This window comes from Schistocerca gregaria, chromosome X (genome assembly GCF_023897955.1).
Source record: "Schistocerca gregaria isolate iqSchGreg1 chromosome X, iqSchGreg1.2, whole genome shotgun sequence".
Taxonomy (NCBI): Eukaryota; Metazoa; Arthropoda; class Insecta; order Orthoptera; family Acrididae; genus Schistocerca; species Schistocerca gregaria.
The window spans coordinates 632,542,348-632,567,374 of record NC_064931.1 but is presented as its reverse complement, the minus strand read 5'-3'; the positions used below and the strand labels follow the sequence as shown (position 1 = coordinate 632,567,374).

At 45.6% G+C, this 25,027-nt stretch overlaps 1 protein-coding gene across 4 annotated transcripts in view; it reads right to left on the bottom strand.

The window, feature by feature from the left end:
• The window catches only part of LOC126297747 (uncharacterized), a 690,098-nt gene extending 687,615 nt beyond the window's left edge, over positions 1 to 2,483 (bottom strand). For 3 of the 4 annotated variants that reach the window (XM_049988910.1, XM_049988908.1, XM_049988909.1), the window contains exon 1: positions 1,952 to 2,473. In XM_049988910.1, coding sequence (XP_049844867.1) covers positions 1,952 to 2,467 — 516 coding nt within the window. In that variant the 5' untranslated portion in view covers positions 2,468 to 2,473. Of the gene's footprint in view, positions 1 to 1,951 lie in introns of all 4 variants that reach the window. The other variant, XM_049988911.1, reaches the window with a different exon arrangement.
• Between the last annotated feature and the right edge of the window lie 22,544 nt (positions 2,484 to 25,027).

The following is a 25,027-nucleotide window of genomic DNA, read 5'->3' as shown; positions in this document are numbered from 1 at the left end:
TACATAGAGGAACATAACTGAACAATAAACTTTGGTATCATATTCCAAAGATGTGGCTGAACAAAATAATCTTATCTGTCATAGATCCTAAATCACAAGCAGATGAAATATAATAGTGATATTAACCAGGTGAGTGATGCAGCTGTGATTATACAAAGTAAATTTTTTTAACACAACTAGAGAAATTGTAGTACATGAAATAAAGGAAATGGACTATATGATAAGACGGGTGATTAACAACATGTCCTCAGTGGGATCATGAGTAGTATTTACAGTTAGAAGTGGCGAGTGAGGAAACTGTGTCTGATCTTTCAGTACCAAGTTTGATCTGATGGACATGTGTTTACTAATTTCCATTATTTCAAGACGGTTCATCTTTCTTCCTTTGTGGATGTGATGTAATACTTCATGTTTAACCTCGTGACTCTGGCCTTGTTTAAGCAGGTGGTCTGCAAAGGTAGAATCTCCTTTTATAATTTCCGACTTCTGTGGTGTCCTTCATGAGGGTACAAGCTGCCCTGCCAGACTGATCTATATAGAACTTGCCACAGTTGTAAGTAATTTTATATATTCCATTCTCTTACAAAGCTCTAGTGCTGACTTTACCATTGGTCAAACAGTGTACAACACTGTTGTGCACATAAAAGGATGTTTTTCCGTTCCTTTATTTAAGATGTCTGGCTAAATCCGGTGAGACTTTTCCGAAATATGGAATTGTGCGCCATTTATTACATCCTTAAGGTGGTGGGTCAAGGACAGGGTAAAAAAGAGAGTACACCTGTTGTTTCTGCGCATTATGTAGTCCACTAACATAGAAGGATAGCCATTACCTGTTGCTATTTATCTGACATAATTAAATTCCATTTGGAAGCTAGCTGTACACATGGGGATGTATAATAGGCGATGTATCGTCGAATGAATGGCAGCATATTTATGGGTCACTGGGTGTTGAGAATTGGCTGGTATTACTACATCTGTGATGGTAGGTTTCTTATAAATCTTGAAAGTATGCATACGCTCACTGACGTCTATGGTTGACTGTAAATAATTTATGCACTGAATTTTGTAGTGTTGTGTTTAGAATTTAGTTACTTCAGGAATTTTTGAAGTTGTCTAGTAGTATCTGTCCATTGACACAATACATGATCAACATACCTAAACAAATATCCAACCCTGGGAGAGTGGACTATTTTCCAAAAACTACCTTTCAAACCTCATACTTATAATTGTACCAGATGACGGTGCAACAGCCGAAAACCTTTTCGTGTGATAAATAATAAATATTGTATATTATTACGTAAGTGTCGTGTGTGTTTCATTCGTAATGTGTAAAATATTCTACCAAGAACTGACGGAACAGTCAATCAGTGCAATTAAATGTAAAACTTTGAACATAGCTGCTAAGGTTCAGTGAGTGTGTCAGAATTATATTGGAACAAATAAGCCCTCGGTCACAAATATTAAGTCAAAATTGACCTGGTTTCGAAACTACTATGAGCGTCATCTTCAAAATTAGACTAACTGTACTAAAACATATTAGGTATATAGTAGATTAATAAAATTGAAGTTTGTAGTGACTCGAAAAGATGCTGTACTTACAAGTCACATATTAAAAAATATCTAAGCCGGCATTACATGTATACATGTATATGTACTACATTCCAAAGGCTTATATGCTTGTATATTCATCGTGAAGCATTGTTTGTCCGTAATAGCATTATAGGAAGTATCAACGCTCAAGGTTAACATTTCGAGCGCTTTAAATGACAGTCATAATAATTACGGGAGTAAAAGTGAAGATTTTTCTAATGAGACGTTTTCTTATGAAGCGAAACGAGATAATCTATTCACAAAGAGCAAAGTAATTCGTCAAGAACTCCGGGAAACAAATGAGCGATTTGAGCGTCCGGTGAGAGCTGCGCGGCAGCGGTTGCGCAGCGTGGGGTCTGACCTGTGCGGCGGCGTGGTTCTCCTTGTCGAGCAGGAACTCGACGGACTTGGCGCGCAGGGGTGCGCCGGCGGGCGGGGCCAGCTGGTGTGCAGAGTCGGCGGCGGGGGCGGCGGCCGCTGCGGGGGTGGCGTCGGCGTCGAGGCTGGTCTCGAGCAGGCGGCGCGCGGGGGCGTGCGTCTGCGGCGGCAGCGGCGGCTTGGCGCGCAGCGGTACCCAGCGCACCAGCTGCTCGCCGTCTCCGCCCTCGCCGCCGCCGCCGTCGGTCGCCCGCTTGGCGCCGGCCGCCGCTTCCGCACGGCCGCCGCCGGCTGCGCCCTTGCCCTTCTCCCTGTCCTTGCCCTTGTCCCGCTCGCGGTCGCGCTCCTTCCTGAAGCGGTGCAGCGAGAAGCGCTGCAAGAAGTGCGGCAGGCGCGACGACTTGCGCTCGGCGTCGCCGCGCCAGCTCACCTCGGACACAAGCGGCCAGAAGTGCACCTCGCGCGGCGGCTGCGGAGAGCCGGTGCCCGCGCCCGCCATGTCTAGGCACGAGACACGCACTGGCCGCCGCCGCTGCTGCCCGCCCAGCCTCTGCCGCCCCGTCCCCCCTCCACAGACCCCCCCCTCCCCCACCCTTTCGCTCCGCCACGCACCCGGTGTCGTTAAATTTAACCTCCCGGCCGGCCCACCCTCGTGTCTTCACGTTTTACGCCGCGTCTTCTAATTTTAACGCGCCCGACTGCTCTACTGCTGCTGCCTGAAATTTCGATCTCGAACACTGGAACCGGCTAAGGCGAGGCTGTCCATCGCGTTTCTAAACTTGCGTGAACAGCACGAACCGCAGCTGTTGGCGGCCTTCCAGTTCGGTAGTCCTGTTTATCGCGATACACAAAAGTTCTGCCCGAAATACACGGGGAACGAAGGAGAGGTCGAAACTGATCATTCGTACCGTATCTCCTTCGCTGTAGCTGCTCCCCGCCTCTGGAACAAGCTGCCTTACACTCTGCGCACAATTCGATGACCTGCTACTTTTAAGAAGTTGGGGCAATTCCTTATGTCACCCGCATAAAATTTTCTCAAAAATTAAGATATACGGCCAATTTTCCCTATGTTAAATAGCAAAGCTAGCTTTCATGTGTCTGACCTCACACTTTTCGTTATTTAGGTTCAACTGCCAATTTTCGCACCATTCAGATATCGTTTTGCAGTTTGTTTTGATCTTCTGATGACTTTATTAGTCGATAAACGACAGCATCATCTCCAGACAACCTAAGACGGCTGCTCAGATAATCTCCCAAATCGTTTATATAGATAAGGAACAGCAAAGGGCCTATAAGACTACCTTGGGGAACGTCAGAAATCACCTCTGTTTTACTCGACGACTTTTCGTCAGTTACTACGAACTGTGAACTCCCTGACATGAAATCACAAATCCAGTCACATACCTGAGACGATATTTCATAAGCACGCAATTTCACTATAAGCCGCTTGTGTGGTACAATGTCAAAAGCCTTCTAGAAATCCAGACATACACAATCGATCTGAAATCCCTTGTCAATAGCACTCGTGTGAATAAAGAGCCCGCTGTGTTTACAAGAACGATATTTTCCGAATCCGTGCTGCTTATGTGTCAATACTTGTGGGTCGTTTTCTTTGACGTAGTTCGTAATAATGAAACATAGTATTTGTTCCAAAATCATAATAAAAACCGATGTCAAGGATGTGAGACTATAAATCAGCAGATTACTTTCAAATACAAATACAATTAATATCGACTCTGATAATAACCTTCTAACCTTCTCTTACAAGGGAGTCTGATTTCTGCACTATACACTTGTGGCTATCTTCAAGTGAAATAATTCCTTTGGTTATCACCGTTGACCAAAAAGTGTTCGAGTATACAATTTGCGAGGCCCTCTCATAGTTTCTTCTTCAGCAGGAGACGAAACATTAGGTGACGTTATTCATTCTTATGACCAGAATCAAATAACGTACAAGTGCTACCTCCATGCTGAATAACGTTTTTTGTTCTTCGGTATCAATTACATACGCTACATCCTGCGTAGGGAGTCCAACTCATCACCAGGTAGCGTGAAAACAGCCTTGCTGGCCACCACACAGGATGCTAGTCAGCTGAAACAAGTGGAAGTCAACATTTACATCAGTCGGTCAACCCGGCAATAAGGACAAACGTTTTCTAGTTGCATCTTAACGGTACTGCAACACAGTCTCTCTCAGTCTGTTACGACTGTCTTGTATCCTCAGGAACGAGAGATCTCTCATTTCTTTACAAAGTTATCCTTTCACATGACTACCAGTTCATTGAAAAACTGTACTTTCATCATGCACAACATACAGAAGGTTTTGGCGACTACTCGTTGGGTCTTAACAATCAGTGATACATCCATTAATAGGCTCACATGTTTTATAAATTTTGTAAAAGCCATTATCAAGAAATAGTAGTTACCTAATCTATGAAGATGGCTTAAGAAGCCTAGAAACATGTTTATAAGCCATTGGAATATGATCTATTATTCAAAATTTGTATCTTCCGTTGTATCTGAACACATGATGTCAAGCCAATAGCAAATTACACTACTGGCCATTAAAATTGATACACCACGAAGATGACGTGCTACAGACACGAAATTTAAGCGACAGGAGAAAGATGCTGTGATATGCAAATGATTAGCTTTTCAGAGCATTTACACGAGGTTGGCGCCGGTGGCGACACCTACAACGTGCTGACATGAGGAAAGTTTCCAACCGATTTCTCATACACAAACAGCAGTTCACCGGCGTTGCCTGGTGAAACGTTGTTGTGATGCCTCGTGTAAGGAGGAGAAATGCGTACCATCACGTTTCCGTATTTGATAAAGGTCGGATTGTAGCCCATCGCGATTGCGGTTTATCGTATCCCGACATTGCTGCTCGCGTTGGTCGAGATCCAATGACTGTTAGCAGAATATGGAATAGGTGGGTTCAGGAGGGTAATACGGAACTCCGTGCTGGATCCTAACGGCCTCGTATCACTAGCGGTAGGGATAACAGGCATCTGATCCGTATGGCTGTAACGGATCGTGCAGCCACGTCTCGATCCCTGAGTCAATGGATGGGAGCGTCTGCAAGACAAGAGCCATCTGCACGAACAGTTCGACGACGTTTGCAGCAGCATGGACTATCAGCACGGAGACCATGGCTGCGGTTACCCTTGACGCTGCATCACAGACAGGAGCGCCTGCGATGCACGCATTTGATCCGCCAATAACTGTGTCACGACACGGATGAGATGACGAATATAGGTAAATGTCTACTAGATGGGTCAATACAACCCGCTATGTTCAGGAGGTATGAGGCAGAGAATTACACAGAGCAGCTATTCCCGACAGAATTAGGCTGTCGTACTGAACATTCAGAGCTGCGCATTGGCCAAAATTGATAAAAGACATGATAATTTCACTGGAACGGAGCCCAGTCCTCACCACTTAATTGTTTAGACAGTGTTCTCCCTGCGGTAGGCACAAGATGTGAGAAAACTGCAGTAAATGATTAGAACTCGAACAGTTGAAGTTACAGCACTGATAATCAAACGACACAGTAATGATACCGGCTGATAAGTGAGCTGAAGGAAGTCTGAAGGAACAGGAAGTGCTCAGCAGCTGCACTCACACGTTCTTGTCGAAATGTGTCCACAGCCGCTGTGTAAGTATAGCGAAAGTGGTCGAGGAGTTATCGAGCCGATAGTGTGTCGATAGTAAAATTGGTCTGTGCTGAGAACGAACTGAAGTTGTGACGCGATAGCCTTTAATGTAGTGACAATGTTTGGGGAGTGCCCTATGTGACGCACCGGGAGGAATTAGATTGGTGGCTGTGGCGTGAGCGTTGTTGTGTAGCTCCACAGTTGTGCTGCTTCCATTCGGGAGTTGCTGGCGGCCAGCGGCATATCACTGTTTGTGAGACCCTCCGCATGTACGGGCGCGTTTGCGATGTCCCTGGTGTCGTGATAGCTGCAGGTGAACGCAGAGGCGATGGCGAGCGCTTCGGGAGTAAGGCGGCAGTCGTGGGTACGCCAGCTGAACGCGACGGCGGATGGGGTAGAATTGGTAATGTGGACTCGTATGACCACCGCGAGTGGTGTTCGCTATGACCACTGCGGAAAAAGCTATCCTCGATGGATAAGATGGTGCTGTCATTTACCGTTATATAATGTCATCAGAGGATCAAAACGAATTTCAATATAATTTAGACATGGTTTAAGAATGATTTTGAAGTAGTAGGTTTAACATCAGAAGAGGCACCAATGTTAGCACTGAATAGGGGATCATGGAGGAATTTTATAAGGTGGGCTATGCTCCAGACTGATCGCTGAAAGGCATAATCAGTCTTAAATGATGATGATGATAAATGATGATCTGTATAGTTCAAAAAGTGGCAACTGGCTCTAAATCATGAAAAGTGTGTAGTTATCCAAAAATGAGTACTAAAAATAATGCGCTAACTTTCAGTTACACGATAAATGACACAAATATAAACTCTGTAGAAGCAACTAAGTAGCTGTGGTTTACAATTGCGAATAACTTAAATGGGAACGATCACATAGATAATGTTGAGGGGGAAGACTGTGATTTATTGGCAGAAGACTTATAAAATGTGACAGGTTTACTGAAGAGACTGCCCACACTACGCTTGTGAGCCCACTTCTGGGGTACTGTTGTGCGATGTGGGATCCGCATCATATAGAACTGACGGAGGACATCGAAAAGGTTCAAAGAAGGGCAGCTCATTTTGTATAATCGGGAAATAGGGAAGAGAGTGCCACGGATATGATACACGAATTGTGATATCAGTAATTAAACAAAGGCGTTTGTCGTTGCGGCAGGACCTTGTCATGAAATTTCAATCACCAACTTGCTCCTCAGAGTGTGAAAATATTTTGTTGGCACCCACCTACAGAGAGAGAAATTATCATCATAATAAAATAAAAGAAATCAGAGCTCGCACGGAAAGATTTATGTGTTCGTTTGTTCGGGAGTGGAAGTCTAGAGAAGTAGGTTACAGGTGATTCGATGAACCCTCTGCCAGGCACTTGATTGTGAATTGCAGAGTAATTATCTGGATTTAGATGCAGATGTAGATGCAGGCACACTGAGGCCACAGTAAATGATATCATCGTGGTAGGTATCTATCCCATTCTAAAAGGATACTTTTGGCTCAGAAACGGGCGGTTCGGGCAATAAGTGGAGTAAGTTCACGAATCTCTTGTCGATCCCTGTTCACGAGTTGGGTATTTTGACATTGGCCTCTCAATATATACATTCCTTAGTGTCATTTCTTGTTAACAATATTAGCTTATTTCCAAGAATAAGCAGCTTTCACTCGGTTAATACTCGGCAGAAATCAAACCTGCATTTGGATCGGACTTCCTTAACTCTTGTGCAAAAAGGGATGCAGTATACTGTTGCATCCATTTTCAATAAGCTACCACTCGAATTCAAAAATCTTAGCAGTAATCCACGCGCTTTCAAATCGAAACTGAAGAACTTCCTCATGGGTCACTCCTTCTATTCTGTCGAGGAGTTCCTTGAAAAATTAAGCTGATTCTTATTGTATTAATTAAGCTGGTTCTTATTGTATTGTTGATTGCGTTTACTTAAACTTATGGATTGACTTTTTTCGGGTTCATAAACATTTATTTTTATCTGTTATTACTTTTATGTTGTAATTTCATGTACTGACACGTTCCATGACATTGGACATTTGCTCCTCAGCTTGGTCCTACAGAACTTGACGTATAAATAAATTAAATAAAAACAGCGAAAATCAACGCCCAGACTGGAGCACCTGGGCGAAATCAAAGGGCGGTCGTGGAACATGGGCGAATGAAAGAGCGAAATTATTGTTGAATATTTCACACCGTGCCGTAACTGTGCAGAGATTTTTATGTTCATGTTTGTGCCCCTCATATACTCAAGAGAAACGAAAACTTTGTTAATTCCATTGATAGTTGTTTCTTTCGTCTTGTTTGGGCCTATAATTAACACACATGGAAAATTAGAAATCGCATAGAGTATTACCAAGCATAGGAATTTCATGAACAACCACGTAGTATCGATATGCTACCGTTCTCACAGAAGCGTTGTGGTCAACAACATGACGAAAGAAGAGCGTTGTGCTGAATGGTTTCACTGGTCAACAACATTTTTGTCGCAAGGAATTTGAGTGGTGTTTTTTGCAAGATGTTCGTGCTGAATTCGAAAATGAAATCAGTTTGTGGCTTTCGAGCTCACTTATCTTGTGACACGCTATCCTTGAAAGCGCTGCATATATTCTCCTGTAGCTTAATTTAAATACTCTCAACATTTAATTTTTGAAAAAAATAGAAATATGTACAAAGTATTACCACATATGATCGTCAGTTAAGAAATCAACCTCCAGGAAATTAAGGTGGATTGGCAGCACTGCCGATGAGTCATGATTGAACTCGTTATCAGGTTGTGTTTGTTGCCACTTGCATGTCAGCAATAAGAGTTGTCACAGTTGCTGGAAGTAATTGCTTGTTGTCCTAATTTAGTGAGGGTTTGTAGTTTGTGCTTTGTGATGATTCAGAAAATGCTTTTATTATTTCTGTGGAGAGTTAATTCAGATATCGAAAAACCAGAAACTTAATCCTCTTGTAAAGTACTCCTGTGCGCTTTATTTCGGGAGTACGGTTGGATACCAGGACAAAAAATGAGGCCCCCATATACAGCGTTCGTCATGTGCCACACTCCTGACTGGCTGGTTATAATTATCACACCACATGTCTTTTGCTGTCCCACGATCTGAAGGGAATCAGTGCACTCCAAAACAAATTGTTATATTTGCCTGCCAAACAAAGTAAATTGTAAGAAACCCTAATTTCCAGTCTGGCACAATTCCTGTATGTTATGGTGAAGAACTGCCGATACCGGTGCATCCCGAGAATATGATAGTGAGTGAAGACGATTACAGTGACGAACACGCACAAGGCAACGCTGGATATATGCATACCGACCGAACAATTCAAAGTGAGTGTGAATCAACTGAGGCCCCGTTTTTGTCTCAAGTAGAACTCAATTTGTCAAAAGAACAGTCTCAGCTTTTGGCTCTATGATGAAAAGAAATTGTCGTATGGCATTATTAGCTGCAAGACATCGACTGACGTAGTTCTGCCACCTGGTGCAAATGTTTTCATTTGACGTCACTTCGGCGACTTGCGCGTCGAGGAGATGAGATGAAATCATGAGGACAACACATGCATCCAGTCTCCAAGTGGAGAAAATCTCTGAACCGGCCGGGAATAGATCCCACGACCCGATAACCACTTTTCTTAACTTTCTGCTTGTCTGACTAAGTTTCATTGTCAAAACTATGTAGCAAATATCAAAGCTACCACTACCTGGCACCTCCACTTTTACCGTACCATAAAAAAAGGAACTAACGCTCTTCAGGTGACCCCTTTCTGGCCGGAGATGGGGGTCGAACCCCTCTACCATCCTCCACTCCTACAAATCTTTAATCCGTCCCATCCTCTCTCCCTACCCCCCCCCCCCTCCCCACACACACAAATTCTTTAAGTCCCTCCAGATCCTCGAGCGCCATGCACTCCACCTCGCCTTCCATATACGCCTCCTATCCCCCATGTGGATCCTCTATGACCAGATTCCTTCCCCCCCCCCCCATCTGCTCCTTTTCCTAGAATGTATCCACGTCCTCTACACCTCCCATCTTCTTGATCCCCCTCATCCCATGGTTGCTCCTCTCCTCTGCAACCCCCGCCCACTACCGCACCTTCACTGTTGTGTCCCCCCTACCCTCCACATTAACACCTTTCATCTCCTTTCCCATGGTGGCTTCCACCAACTCCCCTCCTGGATGATGCCCTCTCTCCCTCCATTTATCCCGCCTATCAACTCTGATCCTCACCTCCCCCTCCCTCCCTCTGTCCTTTTCCTGGGCTCCCTCTCCCCCCTTCCATCCTGTTCTTCCCCATCTATCCTCTCTTTGACTCCCTTATGTCTCCCGAGTCCTTTTGCTTCCCCCTCCTTTTGCTTCCCTCCCCTGCCTTCCCCACTCTTTCTCGGATCCACTCTGCCCCCCCTTTTTCTATGTCCTCTTCCTCCATCGGCTTCCCCACTTTTTCTTTTCCACTCCTCCCCCCCTTTCCCCACATCGGTCAGGTTCCTCCTCCTGACCCCATCTGCTGCTGTGTCACCTATAGGACTGTTTTCAGTGAATGTTCTGTGTTGTGTGTCCCCTATCAGTGTTGCGAACAGCGACCATACTGTCGCTAGTTGTGTTTTTTTATCTCGTGCAAGCAGACACCAGACTGTTGCTGCGTTTTTTTTTATTGTGCCTGTCTACTTACTGTGTGTCTTCATCTGCATCGTCAACGCCGTGTTTTTATGTTTTAAATTCCGCAACTTCCAGCCATTTTACTATTATTCACAAAGTCACATTTTATCGCCTTTTTATATTGTTTTTTATCTTACCATTGTTTTTTGAAGTCTTCTCTCGGCTGCAGAGCAGCGTATTAAGCTGCTGTCAGCCCGCCCTCCCCCCTCTGGTGGGGGGGGGGGGGGGGGGGATCGAAAATCAATAAAGGAAAAAAAAACTCCTCAAAGGCTCGTCCTAAATATTCCCATAAATTCTTCCAAGACTGTAGAACCCAGGGTTCTATATTATTTTTACATGACTATAATTATCAAATGTGTGCAAATGGAAATCCTATGAAACGTAATGTTACATAAAATGTTATTCAAAGGAAACAAAAATAAGTTTTGTAGATTGCTTATCCAGCTTCAGCTGAAAGAATCTTTCTTCTACAGATGGTACAATTGGATGTTTCTTGTCCACTGCTATAGGAGTTTTCTATCTCCAAAAATGCTATTCCATGAATCAGGCAATCTCTTTCCTTCCTCACTGCTTACAATTCAGGAATTTCTGTCTTCAATGTGATGTCGCGCAGAACGTCAGAGAGAGCTTAGCATTCCCCAACTAATTGTAATTGGCGGGGCGTGGGGGTTAACGAAACACTGCATAAATAATTTGTGAAGAGCGTACAGTACCTCGGTGTGCATTCGAAGAGTTGTGAAAGTTTTGCATATACCACCAGTAGTCAAGCTCCACTTTCTCCATTTCACCGAAGACATAGGCGATCGCCATTCCCTTGAATCATGTGATTGTGTAGTATTTTGTGAGGGGAAATTAATAGTCATCCATACAGAGGAGTGTCTGACGTTCAATCACGTCAGGTGTGACACGAAGGTACAAGCTAAGATCTTGTGCGTCAGTCGCCAAGCCGCGCGGGGTAGGCGCGCGGTTTGAGGTGCCTTGTCACGGACCGGGAGGCTGCCCCCCTCGGAGGTTCGAGTCCTCCCCCGGGCGTGGGTGTGTGTGTTGTTCTTAGCTTAAGTTAGATGAAGCAGCGTGTAAGCTTACAGGCAGATGACCTCAGCAGTTTGGTCCCATACGAGCTTACGACATATTTCCAAAAATTTTCTGTCGTCAAATGCCAGACGACGACACACATGTGAATCAAGGTTCGGTGTCCAGGTACCGATAGTCAGGGCAAAGGAGGGAGTCTACTAATTCGACAGTATGAATCCTGTGTCACATAGCATATTTTTTGTTTGTGACTTGATCCACGTCACGCGCACGGTGGTGGGCAGAAAGTAACAGTTTTCCATACTCGTAGGCAATGGACAGCTGGGTACTTGGTTTCTACCACGTTACGAAAACCGCTCGCAGGAAGGTGTCGTGAAAGTGTTTTGTCTACGGCGGGCATGTTGTGGGGAGATCCGAGACCACATCATTGTATTCGAGATGGAATGTCGATACATCGGAGAACTGTGTCATAACGTCCACCAGCGACACCAGCGGGATATAAGACATCGGCAATGGAACCTCGGATAGACGACCCATGAGGGATGCGTGTTGCCTGGTCCATTGTTTCCACATGTTGCTTATATGGAGGGCAGCTGACTATGCCCAGACGTTGACCAGACCAAGCCCTCCATCACGTAGGGGTAGAGAGCGAGTGTCATAACGTACTGAGGGGGGCGACAGCGTCAGGTGCGAGACACCCGATAACGAATGGCGTTGACTTCTTGATGTACAGAAAACTGTCCGTGGCCTGCCTGTATTGCTCGATTCAGCTGAGTATGCTGTGGATTACATCAGTGGAACGAACTAAAATAGCAGGTTGTCGGCGTATGCCCTATAGTGGCAGGTGATTTCCCACAGAGTGATGCCTGATAGCCTGTGGTTGAGACCCCCGAAGAATCGCTAGAGTGCAGTTGCATAAAGGTAGGCAGAAAGGGATCAGAATTGTCGTAGAGGTGACTTAATGTTTATTGGGTACACCGTCCACCCGTTAACCTGGATCTGAGAGATGGCTGCGGCCAAAAAGCACTGCAGAGTGTCGATGAGACGTGGGGGAAGCCATATAGTCCACCACCTGGAGGAGAAATTTATGATGCACTCTATCGAAAGCCCATAGAAACTTATGGAGACGATCGCTACACTCAGGCGGCACGCCGAGGCGATTGCTATTTAGCCTTGCACTCGCTGGTTGTATGTTGGCGTCTGCCCTGCAATGTGTATTCTGGGACGAGCATCATCGTCAATGTCGTCTTAATGTAGCTGCCAAAAGCCTGGAGAAGATTTTGCACTCGGCGTTCAACTTTGTAAGTGGCCGATAGTTGCTGACCTATTATCCTCCCACTGGTTTGTGCACTCGTATGAGAACCCTTCGACAAAAGTAGGTGATACACTGCAGACTGGGGATGTAGGTTCATAAAGCTTTGTAATCCACCGGGCCATCGTAAAGACACAGAAGGTCCGGTAAAACTCGATTGGTAATCCATCAGTCCAAGGTATCTCCCAATTCCTCAGGCGAGACTTCCTCTATTAATGCTCTCACTGTTGCCGAGTCAGTAGTGTGCATTACCTGCTGCACTGCTTCAGCAGTGGCTACATCATCTATGGTTCTTTTCTGATAAACATGACAAAAATGATCCTCCACCACTTCCACTGTGGTTGCTTGGGTTGTACAGGAGCGATTGTCTTGCATCAAAAGGCATGTGTTTAACCGTTAGCGATTTCGGCGGATATCCATTACAATATCGGGCATGGTGGGTACCTCTGTGGCTGTTACCTCATATCGTTGCGAGCGGACTACGGCGCCTTGTAATCGAAACTTCGTCAATGACAGAATGTGAGCCTTTATGCGGCGTCGTTCTCGTTGTCTCTTTGGCGATGGAGTTAGAGTTTTAAGGTCCCTGAGAACTGTGTACTAAAACTCCAGGGTCTGTCAGTGAGACGCAGCGGTGTACTTGCCAAACAACGTAAGTGTCTCGCGCATTGCTGTTTTGGTGCAGAGGAGCCACCAAACCAGAGTCGAGGGGTATCGGGAGTAACATTGTTCACAATTCGCACATGCTTCAGTGAAATTCAGACGACAGTCCGGTTTATCAAGGTGAGTTATGTTCATATTTGCCATTACTGCGCCGGGCTTGTTCGGAGTAGATATGCATCATGCAGACTAGGCGTTGTGATCAGAGAAGGCCAGAGGCCATCATTCTGTGGCCATCATACCCGTGTAAGACTGTATGATACATATGTGCACAGTAGGCTCGCCGAATGACTGGTGAGATTTATGTGTCCATAGCTGTTGCGTGTGCCTTTACCCATGCGTCGCGCAAGTGACGATCGTGAATAACCGTACCCAGTTCCAGACAAGACATGTAGTGTGGGATTTGGTCCTCCAAGTGAAGGACACTGTTAAAACTGCTGGCGACGATACTGTGTACATAAAGTACTGGGAAAAGGGAAGCAATATATGCAGAGTAGAATCTGCTCCACTCATGACTTTTCGTGGTGTCCAACGATGCATAACCATTAATGAATCGGGTCTTGAGTGCTTGACTGCTAATCATCGAACAGAGGAGAGATATGTGATGTCAACAGCTTCGATGCCATCACTCACTAAAATGGTGACGCATGCGTCTGTGGGATCTCCAGCCGTCATGTACGTTGTGTAATCATAGAAGTTCGGGATTCCATAAGTTCACACTTCTTACAGGAATGCGATTTCGTCTCCTGTGGCTCGTACTGTTTTTCTCAGGAATTGGATCTTGGCAGGGAAGCTAACCATGTTGATATTCATTGTGGCAAAGAGCTAAGGCCTATGGCGTGGTAGTTGGACAGGGTTATCCATGGTGATGGTGGAGAGAAGCGGACAACGCGAGTATTGTCACATACCGCCGGCAGTGGCTCTACCGGTGTTGTTCAGTTCTCAGTGGTCCCCTGACTGGGTTCTGCCCAGTCTCGAGATCCTCGACCAACGATGGGGGCGCAGAAAGCTGTTCATTTTCCATAAGGTCGTAGTGTTTGATAGGGAGAGACCAAGAAGTTTCACAGCCTGCACTGGAACCTTTCCTGCTGATCACTGTTTGCTGCAGATGACTGGCAGACGGCCAACACCCGTCCTGCTGCCTGGTCCGCTGGGGTGGAGTCGGTATCAATGTGTCAGTCTTGTGGTTGACACCCTGCAGAATGACTTCTTCTTCCTCTGGCGAGTGGGAGATTCCACGTTGCAAATGGTTCTATGGAGTTCATTCAGTGTTTTGTGAAGGCTGTTTCCCCATGTGGCCTTCCGTGTTGGACAAAGGCGGTGATTCACATCTCGCCTGCATAAAGGCTTCGCTTGGCACGTTAGGTGAATCGATTGTCACCCTGCTGTCGGTGGTGCCTGGAGTGTTCAGTGCTATCGATGGCATCGTATACAGTTCTGCCATTGGCCAGGCTGACTGATCGACAGGCCATCAGTCCATGACACGTTGTTCCCAAGCTGTAATGTGAGTCTATTGTATCTGGATAGACAGAGACACTGTGAGCGCCACTGTCTAAGTCACTGGGGGGTTCGCCGGCGTCAGTGGAGGTGTCATGTCCTGCAGTGGAAGTTGCCATCCGACACTGGAGGCACTCAGAACATAGGTAACCTCCCGTACCGCGTCTGGAGCACTTTTTAGGCTGATCATCATAAATAATTATAGCTGGGCAGCCTCCTATCTGGAGGTATGATGGTACGTGTTTTCAGAGCTACTCCATTGTGGACTGGATTCATCTTAAATTGGGTCGACTCTTCTGCCACGTGTTCTTGCACTGTGCTGTGGGGGTGCACGACTGCCACAACGTCTGTAGCCAGAAGTTTGATGGGTACTTCCAATATGTGTATAATCTGTAAAGCACTCCACTTCTAGTGCTTTTGATCTGGAAAAGTCGTTTCTAAACGCCAATTTCAATGTTGATTTGCGGTATTGATTCGCCAGGATCTTGTCTCATGATAGTGTCATGTTAGTGTTGGCCAGAAGCAGTAAAGCAGGTGAGCATGCTCACGCTGCAGGCAGAAAGACACAGCACGTCTGCTCTGCTTGGCTGATAAAGCAAGACTGTCCATCAGACCACAAGATGAAGACAGCTTCACAGTTAAAGCAGTGTAACCTTCTTCTTACCAACTAGGAAGTGAGTATTTTATCACGACTGTCTTGCTGTCTTATAAATATTTCTCGAAGAAATGTAACATGGTTTTATGCAATGATATCGAATCCAGTTTGGTAACTCTTGGTACCTCTTCATAGATTCCAGAGACGTTAATGTGAATGAATGCTTCTCCAGTTTGGGACCAATTTCCTTCTGTTCTAATTGCGCACGAAGCTAATCTGAATGAGATATAACTGCAGTTCTTCTCAGCATGCAACTCAGCTACAAAATGCACCACTGCTTTCTAGGTGAACGGAACAGCAGGAGTAGTAGGGCAAATGAAGTTCTGAACCACTTTGATCAAGCTGGTTCCATATATACAGGGGCAAACGTGATGGATTTATGACCCCATTCCCCTTAACCCATTGTTACGCTAATTGATTTGTGACACAATGGGAATAATTTGTCCTTCTGAGAAACCGTCCACCCCTTCCCCTCCCACTCCACATCCCCCCTATCTTTGAAATCCCAAGCATCCCCCCATCCCTCTCGCTGATACAAGCGCAATTTTGATAACAAATTAATTGACTAACTAATTAAATCAACCAATTAATGAACTACTTCCTATTTGGGAATTCCCACAGCCACCCTCCCCCTCTCCCACACCCCCTCCCCATCCCCATCTGGAAACTGGTGGGAAAAAGACCCAGTCTGTGCTGGAGACAAAGGATCTCATGGCATAAAACTAGAAACAATGCCAGTTATATAGAAAAGGATATACTGCTCAATTATAAAATTCAGTTCACAATGCTTGGATCTCTCTTTTATTAGGCAGGAAAAGTCGATCATTCCCTGCCTTTTTGGAAGCTGCAGGTGCTGTTAAATACATCGAAAAGAAGTACTAAAATAGCTGCTGTTTTTCCAATCTACAAGGAATACTATCACGAAATCGGCGTCAACATAACTGACCTTACGTAATTACACTGTCAAGGATTGCTCTAAAAACACCTGGCAATCGCTGGACTGCACCACAGGGTGCTGGAAGGTGCAGTGCATGACTGCTGTCGGCTCCCACACTGCCCTATGAAGGACTGTGAGCCATATTGCAGTATTAGCATTCCTCAAGTGGCTACTTCCAGTTGCAAGCAATTGCGGAACAGAAGTCAACCTCCTTTGATATTTGATATCTGGGAAACCATCCACTCTCTCTCAAGTGACTAGTCCAAACATGGAGACAGGTTTCCATCCCTCCTCAGAATACTGCACTCCTATTGGCTAATGCTACATCAGTGAAGGTAGATAAATCCTACCCCCTCCACCCTGTCCTCATTCTGCTATTGTTCATGGCCAAGTCAAATCGATTCTCCTGTTCTCCCTCGCGTGTGTGTTAATCGTTGGTTTGCTTGCAAGATGAAACGTTTTTCAAGCAGCAGCGCCGGCAGTGCCATTGGCGACAGATGCCCATGAGTACTGCATAAATGCGAATTTCCAGGTATGCACATATTCAATTTCATAGCATGAGATCGGATTTTTTACTGTATATTTTCGTAAGAAGATTTCACAATATCAAATCACTGTGTTTTAAGCTTTCAAAGTATATTTTCGTAAAAAAAGGTTTGTAATATCAAATAATTGTGTGTTCACTTTTTTCTTGTTGCTTTAGCATACGTTCACCAAATCATGGATGAGTTGGAGGCAGAGAGGTTGCAGTGGCAGCTGCCGTGGCAACAGCATCGTAAATTGTATATATTTTCTTCTTCATAGTACTGTGCATATACATAATATGCTGTGTTACAAAAAAATTTCATAATAGATGTAAAATATGTTGTATATTGTAAAATATTATGCTTCCAAGCACCTTGTACATGTTATTATCCCTACTGAGAAATACAAATTCATAAAGTTTAAAAATGCTCACCATCAGGAGCGATGCCCGTTTGTGGTGTACGCCGATTTTGAATGGCTCCTCGCTCCTGTGGCCCCTGCGAAGGTGACTCCACAGCCTCATATACTGCCTTCGCAGAAAAACACGTATTATATATGGCTGGTTGTGAATTGTATGCTATGTAATCAAAAGTATAAGATCACCTGGCTGAAAATGACTTACAAGTTCGTGGCACCATCCATCGGTAATGCTGGAATTCAGTATGGTGTTGGCCCACCCTTAGCCTTGATGAAAGCTTACACTCTCGCAGACATACGTTCAATCAGGTGCTGGAAGGTTTCTTGGGGAATGGCAGCCCATTCTTCATGGTGTGCTGTGCTGAGCAATCGATGTTGGTGAGTGAAGCCTGGCACGAATTCGGCGTTCCAAAACATCTCGCAGGTGTTCTATAGGATTCAGGTCAGGACTCTGTGCAGACCAGTCCATCACAGGGATGTTGTTGATGTGTAGCCACACAGCCACAGGCCATGCATTATGAACAGGTGCTCGATCGTGTTGAAAGATGCAATCGCCATCCCCGAATTGATCTTCAACATTGGGAAACAAGAAGGTGCTTAAAACATCAATGTAGGCCTGTGCTGTGATAGTGCCACGCAAAACAAAAGGGGTCCAAGCCGCCTCCATGAAAAACACGAGCATTCCATAATACCACGCCCTCCGAATTTTACTGTTGGAACTACACACATTGGCAGATGACGTTGACCGGACATGCGCCATACCCACAACCTGCTATCGTATCGCCACATTGTTACCGTAATTCGTCACTCCACACAAAACTTTTCCATTGCTGAATCGCCCAATGTTTACTCTCTTTACACCACGTGAGGTGTCGTTTGACATTTACCGGTGTATTGTGCAGCTTATAAGCAGCTGCTCGACCATGATATCCAAGTTTTCTCACCTTCCATCTAACTGTCATAGTACTTGCAGTGGATGCTGATGCAGTTTGGAATTCCTGTGTGATGGTCTGTACCCGAGATGGTCGAAGTAGAGAGGATATAAAATGTAGACTGGCAATGGCAAGAAAAGCGTTTCTGAAGAAGAGAAATTTTTATTATCGAGTATAGATTTAAGTGTCAGGAAATCATTTCTGAAAGTATTTGTATGGAGTGTAGCCATGTATGGAAGTGAAATAGTTTGGACAAGAAGAGAATAGAAGGTTTCGAAATGTGGTGCTACAGAATAATGCTGAAGATTAGGTGGGTAGATCACGTAACTAATGAGGAGGTATTGAATAGGATTGGGGAGAAGAGAAGTTTGTGGCACAACTTGACTAGAAGAAGAGATCGGTTGGTAGGACATGTTCTGAGGCATCAAGGGATCACAAATTTAGCATTAGAGGGCAGCGTGGAAGGTAAAAATCGTAGAGGGAGACCAAGAGATGAATACACTAAGCAGATTCAGAAGGATGTAGGTTGCAGTAAGTACTGGGAGATGAAGGAGCTTGCACAGGATAGATTATCATGGAGAGTTGCATCAAACCAGTCTCAGGACTGAAGACCACAACAGCAACAACGGTCTCTATAGATGTCTACCTATTACACATTATGACCCTTTTCAACTGTCAGTGGTCTCTGTCAGTCAACAGACAAGGTCGACCTGTACGCTTTTGTGCTGTTCATGTTCCTTCACGTTTCCTCTTCACTATCACATCGGAAACAGTGGATCTAGGGATGTTTAGGAATGTGGAAATCTCGGGTACAGACGTATGACACATGTGATACCCAATCACCTGACCAAGTTCGAAGTCCGTGACTTCCACAGAGCGCCCCATTCTGCTCTCTCATGGTGTCGAATGACTATTGAAGTCGCTGATATGGAGTACCTGGAAGTAGGTGGCAGCACAATGTACCTAATATGAAAAATGTATATTTTTGGGGGTGTCTGGATACTTTTGATCACATAGTGTCTAATCATATGATTCAAGCCTTAACAGCTACAAATCTTCTGCTTGGAATTATCCTGCTGTTTGACTTCTCACTAAGCTTGAAAAACTTTCATGGGAGGTTGGTAGGCCTTACAACAACCAAATTGGAGAAGAATGAAGACTTTTACAATAATGTGGTTGGCTGTCATTGAAACGTCCCCTTTGAAAAATTTATACAAGACTTTGCTTAAACTGACACACAATATTTTTTTTGCGCAACGCAATCTGACTTTCAGTAATCCCTACAACAGAATGGCCCTGACTAACATTAATCTATATGTTTCACAAATCACTTACCTCACAAAAATCTTCGTTACTCGAACTACTGCAATACAGCAAGCGCCACTACTGCCAGCTAAATAAAAGATTCAAACTACGGAAGGCACTAACTACTGATAGGCATAGTTAGCAAATGAAAGATTTTAATAGAGAACAAACAATGTATTTACCTCACTAGTCATAATATATATAGCAGTTCATGACACCAATTCTTACAAATTTCAAAACTCCGCCATCTCTCTCCCCACGTCCACCACTGCTGGCGGCTCACCTCCAACTGTGCAACGCTACGCGCTGTTAGCATCCAGCTGCCGCTGCTCAACACTACAATGGCAGACAACAATGCAAACCAGCCACAGACTGCACACGGCACAGCCAGTGATTTTTCATACAGAGCGCTACGTGGTGTTGGCGTTACCAATAAAAATACTTAAACAGCCTACTTACATCATATTTGTGGGGTCCCGTTAGATAGAAAAGTGGAAACTCCTCATAGGGATCACTATCCTCTTACAGCTAAGTTCTCTGATACAGCTCTAAATACATGCAATTTGAAGCACCAGTTACCAAGGTACGTACCCATTTTCTTCCATAATTTAAGTGATGGTGTTGGTCACGTGGCTAATTTTCGCTGGTAAAAAAATCAGGTCATCCTACCTGAGAGCGTTGAGAAATGTATCTCATTCTCCAAATGAATGACACTGAGAATCATGGTCTGCTTCCTTGATTCGCTACGTTTTATGCAGGCTCCACTCCAGAAGCTCGTTGAAACTCTACCTAGGGAGTACATGTATACTACTTGAGCTGCATCCCCCATTGAGGAAAAGTATCAACTCATTACTAGGAAGGCGTTTCCTCATATGAGTATCTCGATAGTATGGCAGAGCTCAACGAAAGCAGGCTACCTGACATAGCTGCACTGTCCAGAAACTTTACAGGTGATTCTATAATGGATGTAGAGAATGAGGATGCTGTGAATGTCTGGAGGGAATTCAGCACCTCCGCTTTGGGAGAGCATTCAGAGCTTTACATGGACACAGACGTGCACTTCCTTGCAGGTGGCTTCGAGAAATTCTGGAGCCTATGCATGGCCACATATTCTCTGGATCACACCTTTTATTACACGGCACTTGGGTTCTCATGGCACACTAGGCTCAAGAAAACGAAGAGCAGCATCGAATTATTGGTCAATGCTGACATGCTTTATTTCTGTGAGTGAGAGGTCCATAGGGAGCTTTACCAATGTGTCCATAGGTGTGCCAAGGCAAATAACCCATGTATGGGTGAGAAGTTCAATGCATACCTTGATTTGAGTTGCAACTTATAAGGGCACACCATGCAATGGAAAAATCGGTGGTATGTCAGCTGATTCTGATGTGTGGTAAGCAATGGAGGTAGAACCCACATACACTATTAGTATGCATGATGTATGTGCCTTCAAACAATCCTCCTCGTTGAAGGAGTATATGTATTCGAATATAACACTGAGGATTTGTGCAACATGTGACTTTTAGAAACATTGGTTTTGAATTAATGAATAATTGCGTTTTCAGTAAAACAATGCAGAATTTGAGGGAACATCATGAAATTATGATTAGAGTCAATGGGATGGGCATTAAGGTATAAGAAAATGCATCACCAGACCAAATTTTAAACAGATCTCAATAGTCAATGAGAAATTTGTTGCTGTGGAGATGGTAAAAGTTGAAGTAGAGTTCATGAAAGCTACCTATGAAGGGTTGTGCATACTAGACATATCGAAACTCCTCATATTCTACTTTCATTATGAATTTGTGAAACAGCATTTGCCTAATCCTAAATTACTATATATTGGTACAGATAGCATCATATGTTGGATGAATAACTGGTATCGATGTAAGTTATGAGGTACCATGGTAATGAATTAGAGGCATCCTCATACGTGACCAATAATCCTTACAGTATTGTTCCACAGAACAGCTTTATGAAATATGAAGCAAATGGATTGCCGATTGTTGAGTTTGTAGATCTGCGAGCAGAAATGTATGCGTATTGTACATTCCAAGGAGCCACTCAGAGGCAGGCTAAGGGCATCATATGGCATCGAGAGCTTTCTATCAAAGACTGTTTGCAGTGTCTGTACACCAGAGTTTGCGGTGCCTGCCACAGCCTCAGCACATGGTGTAGCAAACTACTATTTGATAGAGAGGGCACGAGGTGTACACTTTGCTGCAATCTAAAGTCGGCCTGTCACCACATGACAATAAAAGTCTCATTTGTGATGACGGGATTGAAACTGTAAGACAGGGGCTAGGGGACTGACTGAGTGAGAGTGAGAGAATGAGACTGGGTGTGAATGTGACGAAATAGTAAGACCCTTTTATCATAGTTTAACTAATTGTGTGTGTGTGTGTGTGTGTGTGTGTGTGTGTGTGTGTGTGTGTGTGCATTTGCAAACAGAATACTTTTTAATTTTTACCCGCCATTTGCAAACAGAATAGTTTTTAATTTTTACCTGCCGCTAATCATCCAAGCCAGATTAGTTTTTAACTGTACATAGTTCACAGTCCATGAGAATTATTGTTGTTCATCCATGTCACTGCAACTATTGGGCCCATTAGTGTAAGTATAAAACAATCTCTACATTAGTTTTTAGCATAGATTTATATACACTCCTGGAAATTGAAATAAGAACACCGTGAATTCATTGTCCCAGGAAGGGGAAACTTTATTGACACATTCCTGGGGTCAGATACATCACATGATCACACTGACAGAACCACAGGCCCATAGACACAGGCAACAGAGCATGCAAAATGTCGGCACTAGTACAGTGTATATCCACCTTTCGCAGCAATGCAGGCTGCTATTCTCCCATGGAGACGATCCTAGAGATGCTAAATGTAGTCCTGTGGAACGGCTTGCCATGCCATTTCCACCTGGCGCCTCAGTTGGACCAGCGTTCGTGCTGGACGTGCAGACCGCGTGAGACGACGCTTCATCCAGTCCCAAACATGCTCAATTGGGGGGACAGATCCGGAGATCTTGCTGGCCAGGGTAGTTTACTTACACCTTCTAGAGCACGTTGGATGGCACGGGACACATGCGGACGTGCATTATTCTGTTGGAACAGCAAGTTCCCTTGCCGGTCTAGGAATGGTAGAACGATGGGTTCGATGACGGTTTGGATGTACCGTGCACTATTCAGTGTCCCCTCGACGATCACCAGAGGTGTACGACCAGTGTAGGAGATCGCTCCCCACACCATGATGCCGGGTGTTGGCCCTGTGTGTCTCGGTCGTATGCAGTCCTGATTGTGGCGCTCACCTGCACGGCGCCAAACACTCATACGACCATCATTGGCACCAAGGCAGAAGCGACTCTCATCGCTGAAGACGACACGTCTCCATTCGTCCCTCCATTCACGCCTGTCGCGACACCACTGGAGGCGGGCTGCACGATGTTGGGGCGTGAGCGGAAGACGGCCTAACGGTGTGCGGGACCGTAGCCCAGCTTCATGGAGACGGTTGCGAATGGTCCGCGCCGATACCCCAGGAGCAACAGTGTCCCTAATTTGCTGGGAAGTGGCGGTGCGGTCCCCTACGCCACTGCGTAGGATCCTACGGTCTTGGCGTGCATCCGTGCATCGCTGCGGTCCGGTCCCAGGTCGACGGGCACGTGCACCTTCCGCCGACCACTGGCGACAACATCGATGTACTGTGGAGACCTCACGCCCCACGTGTTGAGCAATTCGGCGGTACGTCCAACCGGCCTCCCGCATGCCCACTATACGCCCTCGCTCAAAGTCCGTCAACTGCACATACGGTTCACGTCCACGCTGTCGCGGCATGCTACCAGTGTTAAAGACTGCGATGGAGCTCCGTATGCCATGGCAAACTGGCTGACACTGACGGCGGCGGTGCACAAATGCTGCGCAGCTAGCGCCATTCGACGGCCAACACCGCGGTTCCTGGTGTGTCCGCTGTGCCGTGCGTGTGATCATTGCTTGTACAGCCCTCTCGCAGTGTCCGGAGCAAGTATGGTGGGTCTGACACACCGGTGTCAATGTGTTCTTTTTTCCATTTCCAGGAGTGTATATCTGAAAATTGTTAATATTTCAACCTGTGCATTTTTGTTTGTTATTGTTAAAAAAATATATTATGTGAAACAGATTCAAATTGAAATCTCAAGAACTGAATTGTAATCTCCAGAACTGAACTGTATCTGTGAGAATTTATTAAATGAAAAAATTCGATACGATAATCTTTGATGATGTTATTTACAAAAAACCTATCCCAATTGTATATATATAGGATGTACAAGAGACAAATGACATTAGTTTTGATTAGTAGCCGCTGGTGAAGTATCAGTGCAGCAGCAGTGCAGTAGCGAGTCGCATATTTAGCTTTCATATTTGTTTTGTAGTTTGATTCTCAATTTCTTTCCGAGTGTTTGAGCGCTTGCATATTTCATTACATAAAATCCTTGCGTATTCTCGTATTGAGAGGAGTAATATTGCTTATTGATAGCTATATAGTATAAATTCGTTAGATATTAGCAGTAGGATGGATAGGGTGTGTGCGTGCTTTTTGCGGGCGCAGGAGGAACTGCCCGCGGTTCGCAAGCAGCTGAGTGTGCTGTTGGCCACGGTCAGCCGCCTTCAGGCTGCTGCCTCGAGGTGCAGCGTCGGCGGAGGGTCTGGCACGTCGCTTGAGACACCCCAGGTGTTGCTCACTGCGTCCGCTGACTCAGCCGCCGAGGAACCTTGTAGTGTACCCTGCACGTTGGGGCCGCCCTCACCTCAGGGTGAGTGGCGGACTGCAACGCGTTCGCGTCGCTCGAGGCGAAGGGTCAATATGGAAGCTGTCCGGCTGGCCTCGCCCGCTCGTCCTGTCAGTGGGCAGATGGCCGCTCCTTCAGCAGGGCCCGAGCAGGCACACGGGGGCAAAGGCTTGCTTCTTATTGGGAGCTCCAACGTTAGGTGGGTGATGGAGCCCCTTAGGGAAATAGCGTACAGGGCTGGAAGGAAATCCAACGTGCACTCGGTTCGTCTGCCGGGGGGCCTCATCCAAGATGTGGAGGCGACCTTGCCTGCGGCTATCGAGCGTACGGGGCGCAGTCGTCTGCAAGTAGTTGATCGCGTCGGCACCAGTGATGCCTGTCGCTTGGGTTCTGAGGCGATCCTCAGTTCGTACAGGCGGCTGGCCTCGCACGTGGGGTGCAAGCAGAGCTCTCTATTTGCAGCATCGTTCCCAGTGTGGATCAGGGTCCTTTGGTTTGGAGCCCAGTGGAGGGTCTCAACCAGAGGCTTCGTCGACTCTGTGACGGTCTTGGCTGCAGACTTCTAGACTTGCGCTATTGGGTGGGGAATTGTAAGACGCCCCTAGATAGGTCAGGCGTGCGCTACACAAAGGAAGCGGCTACTCGGCTAACAGAGTACTTGTGGCGTGCATGTGGTTTTTTTTAG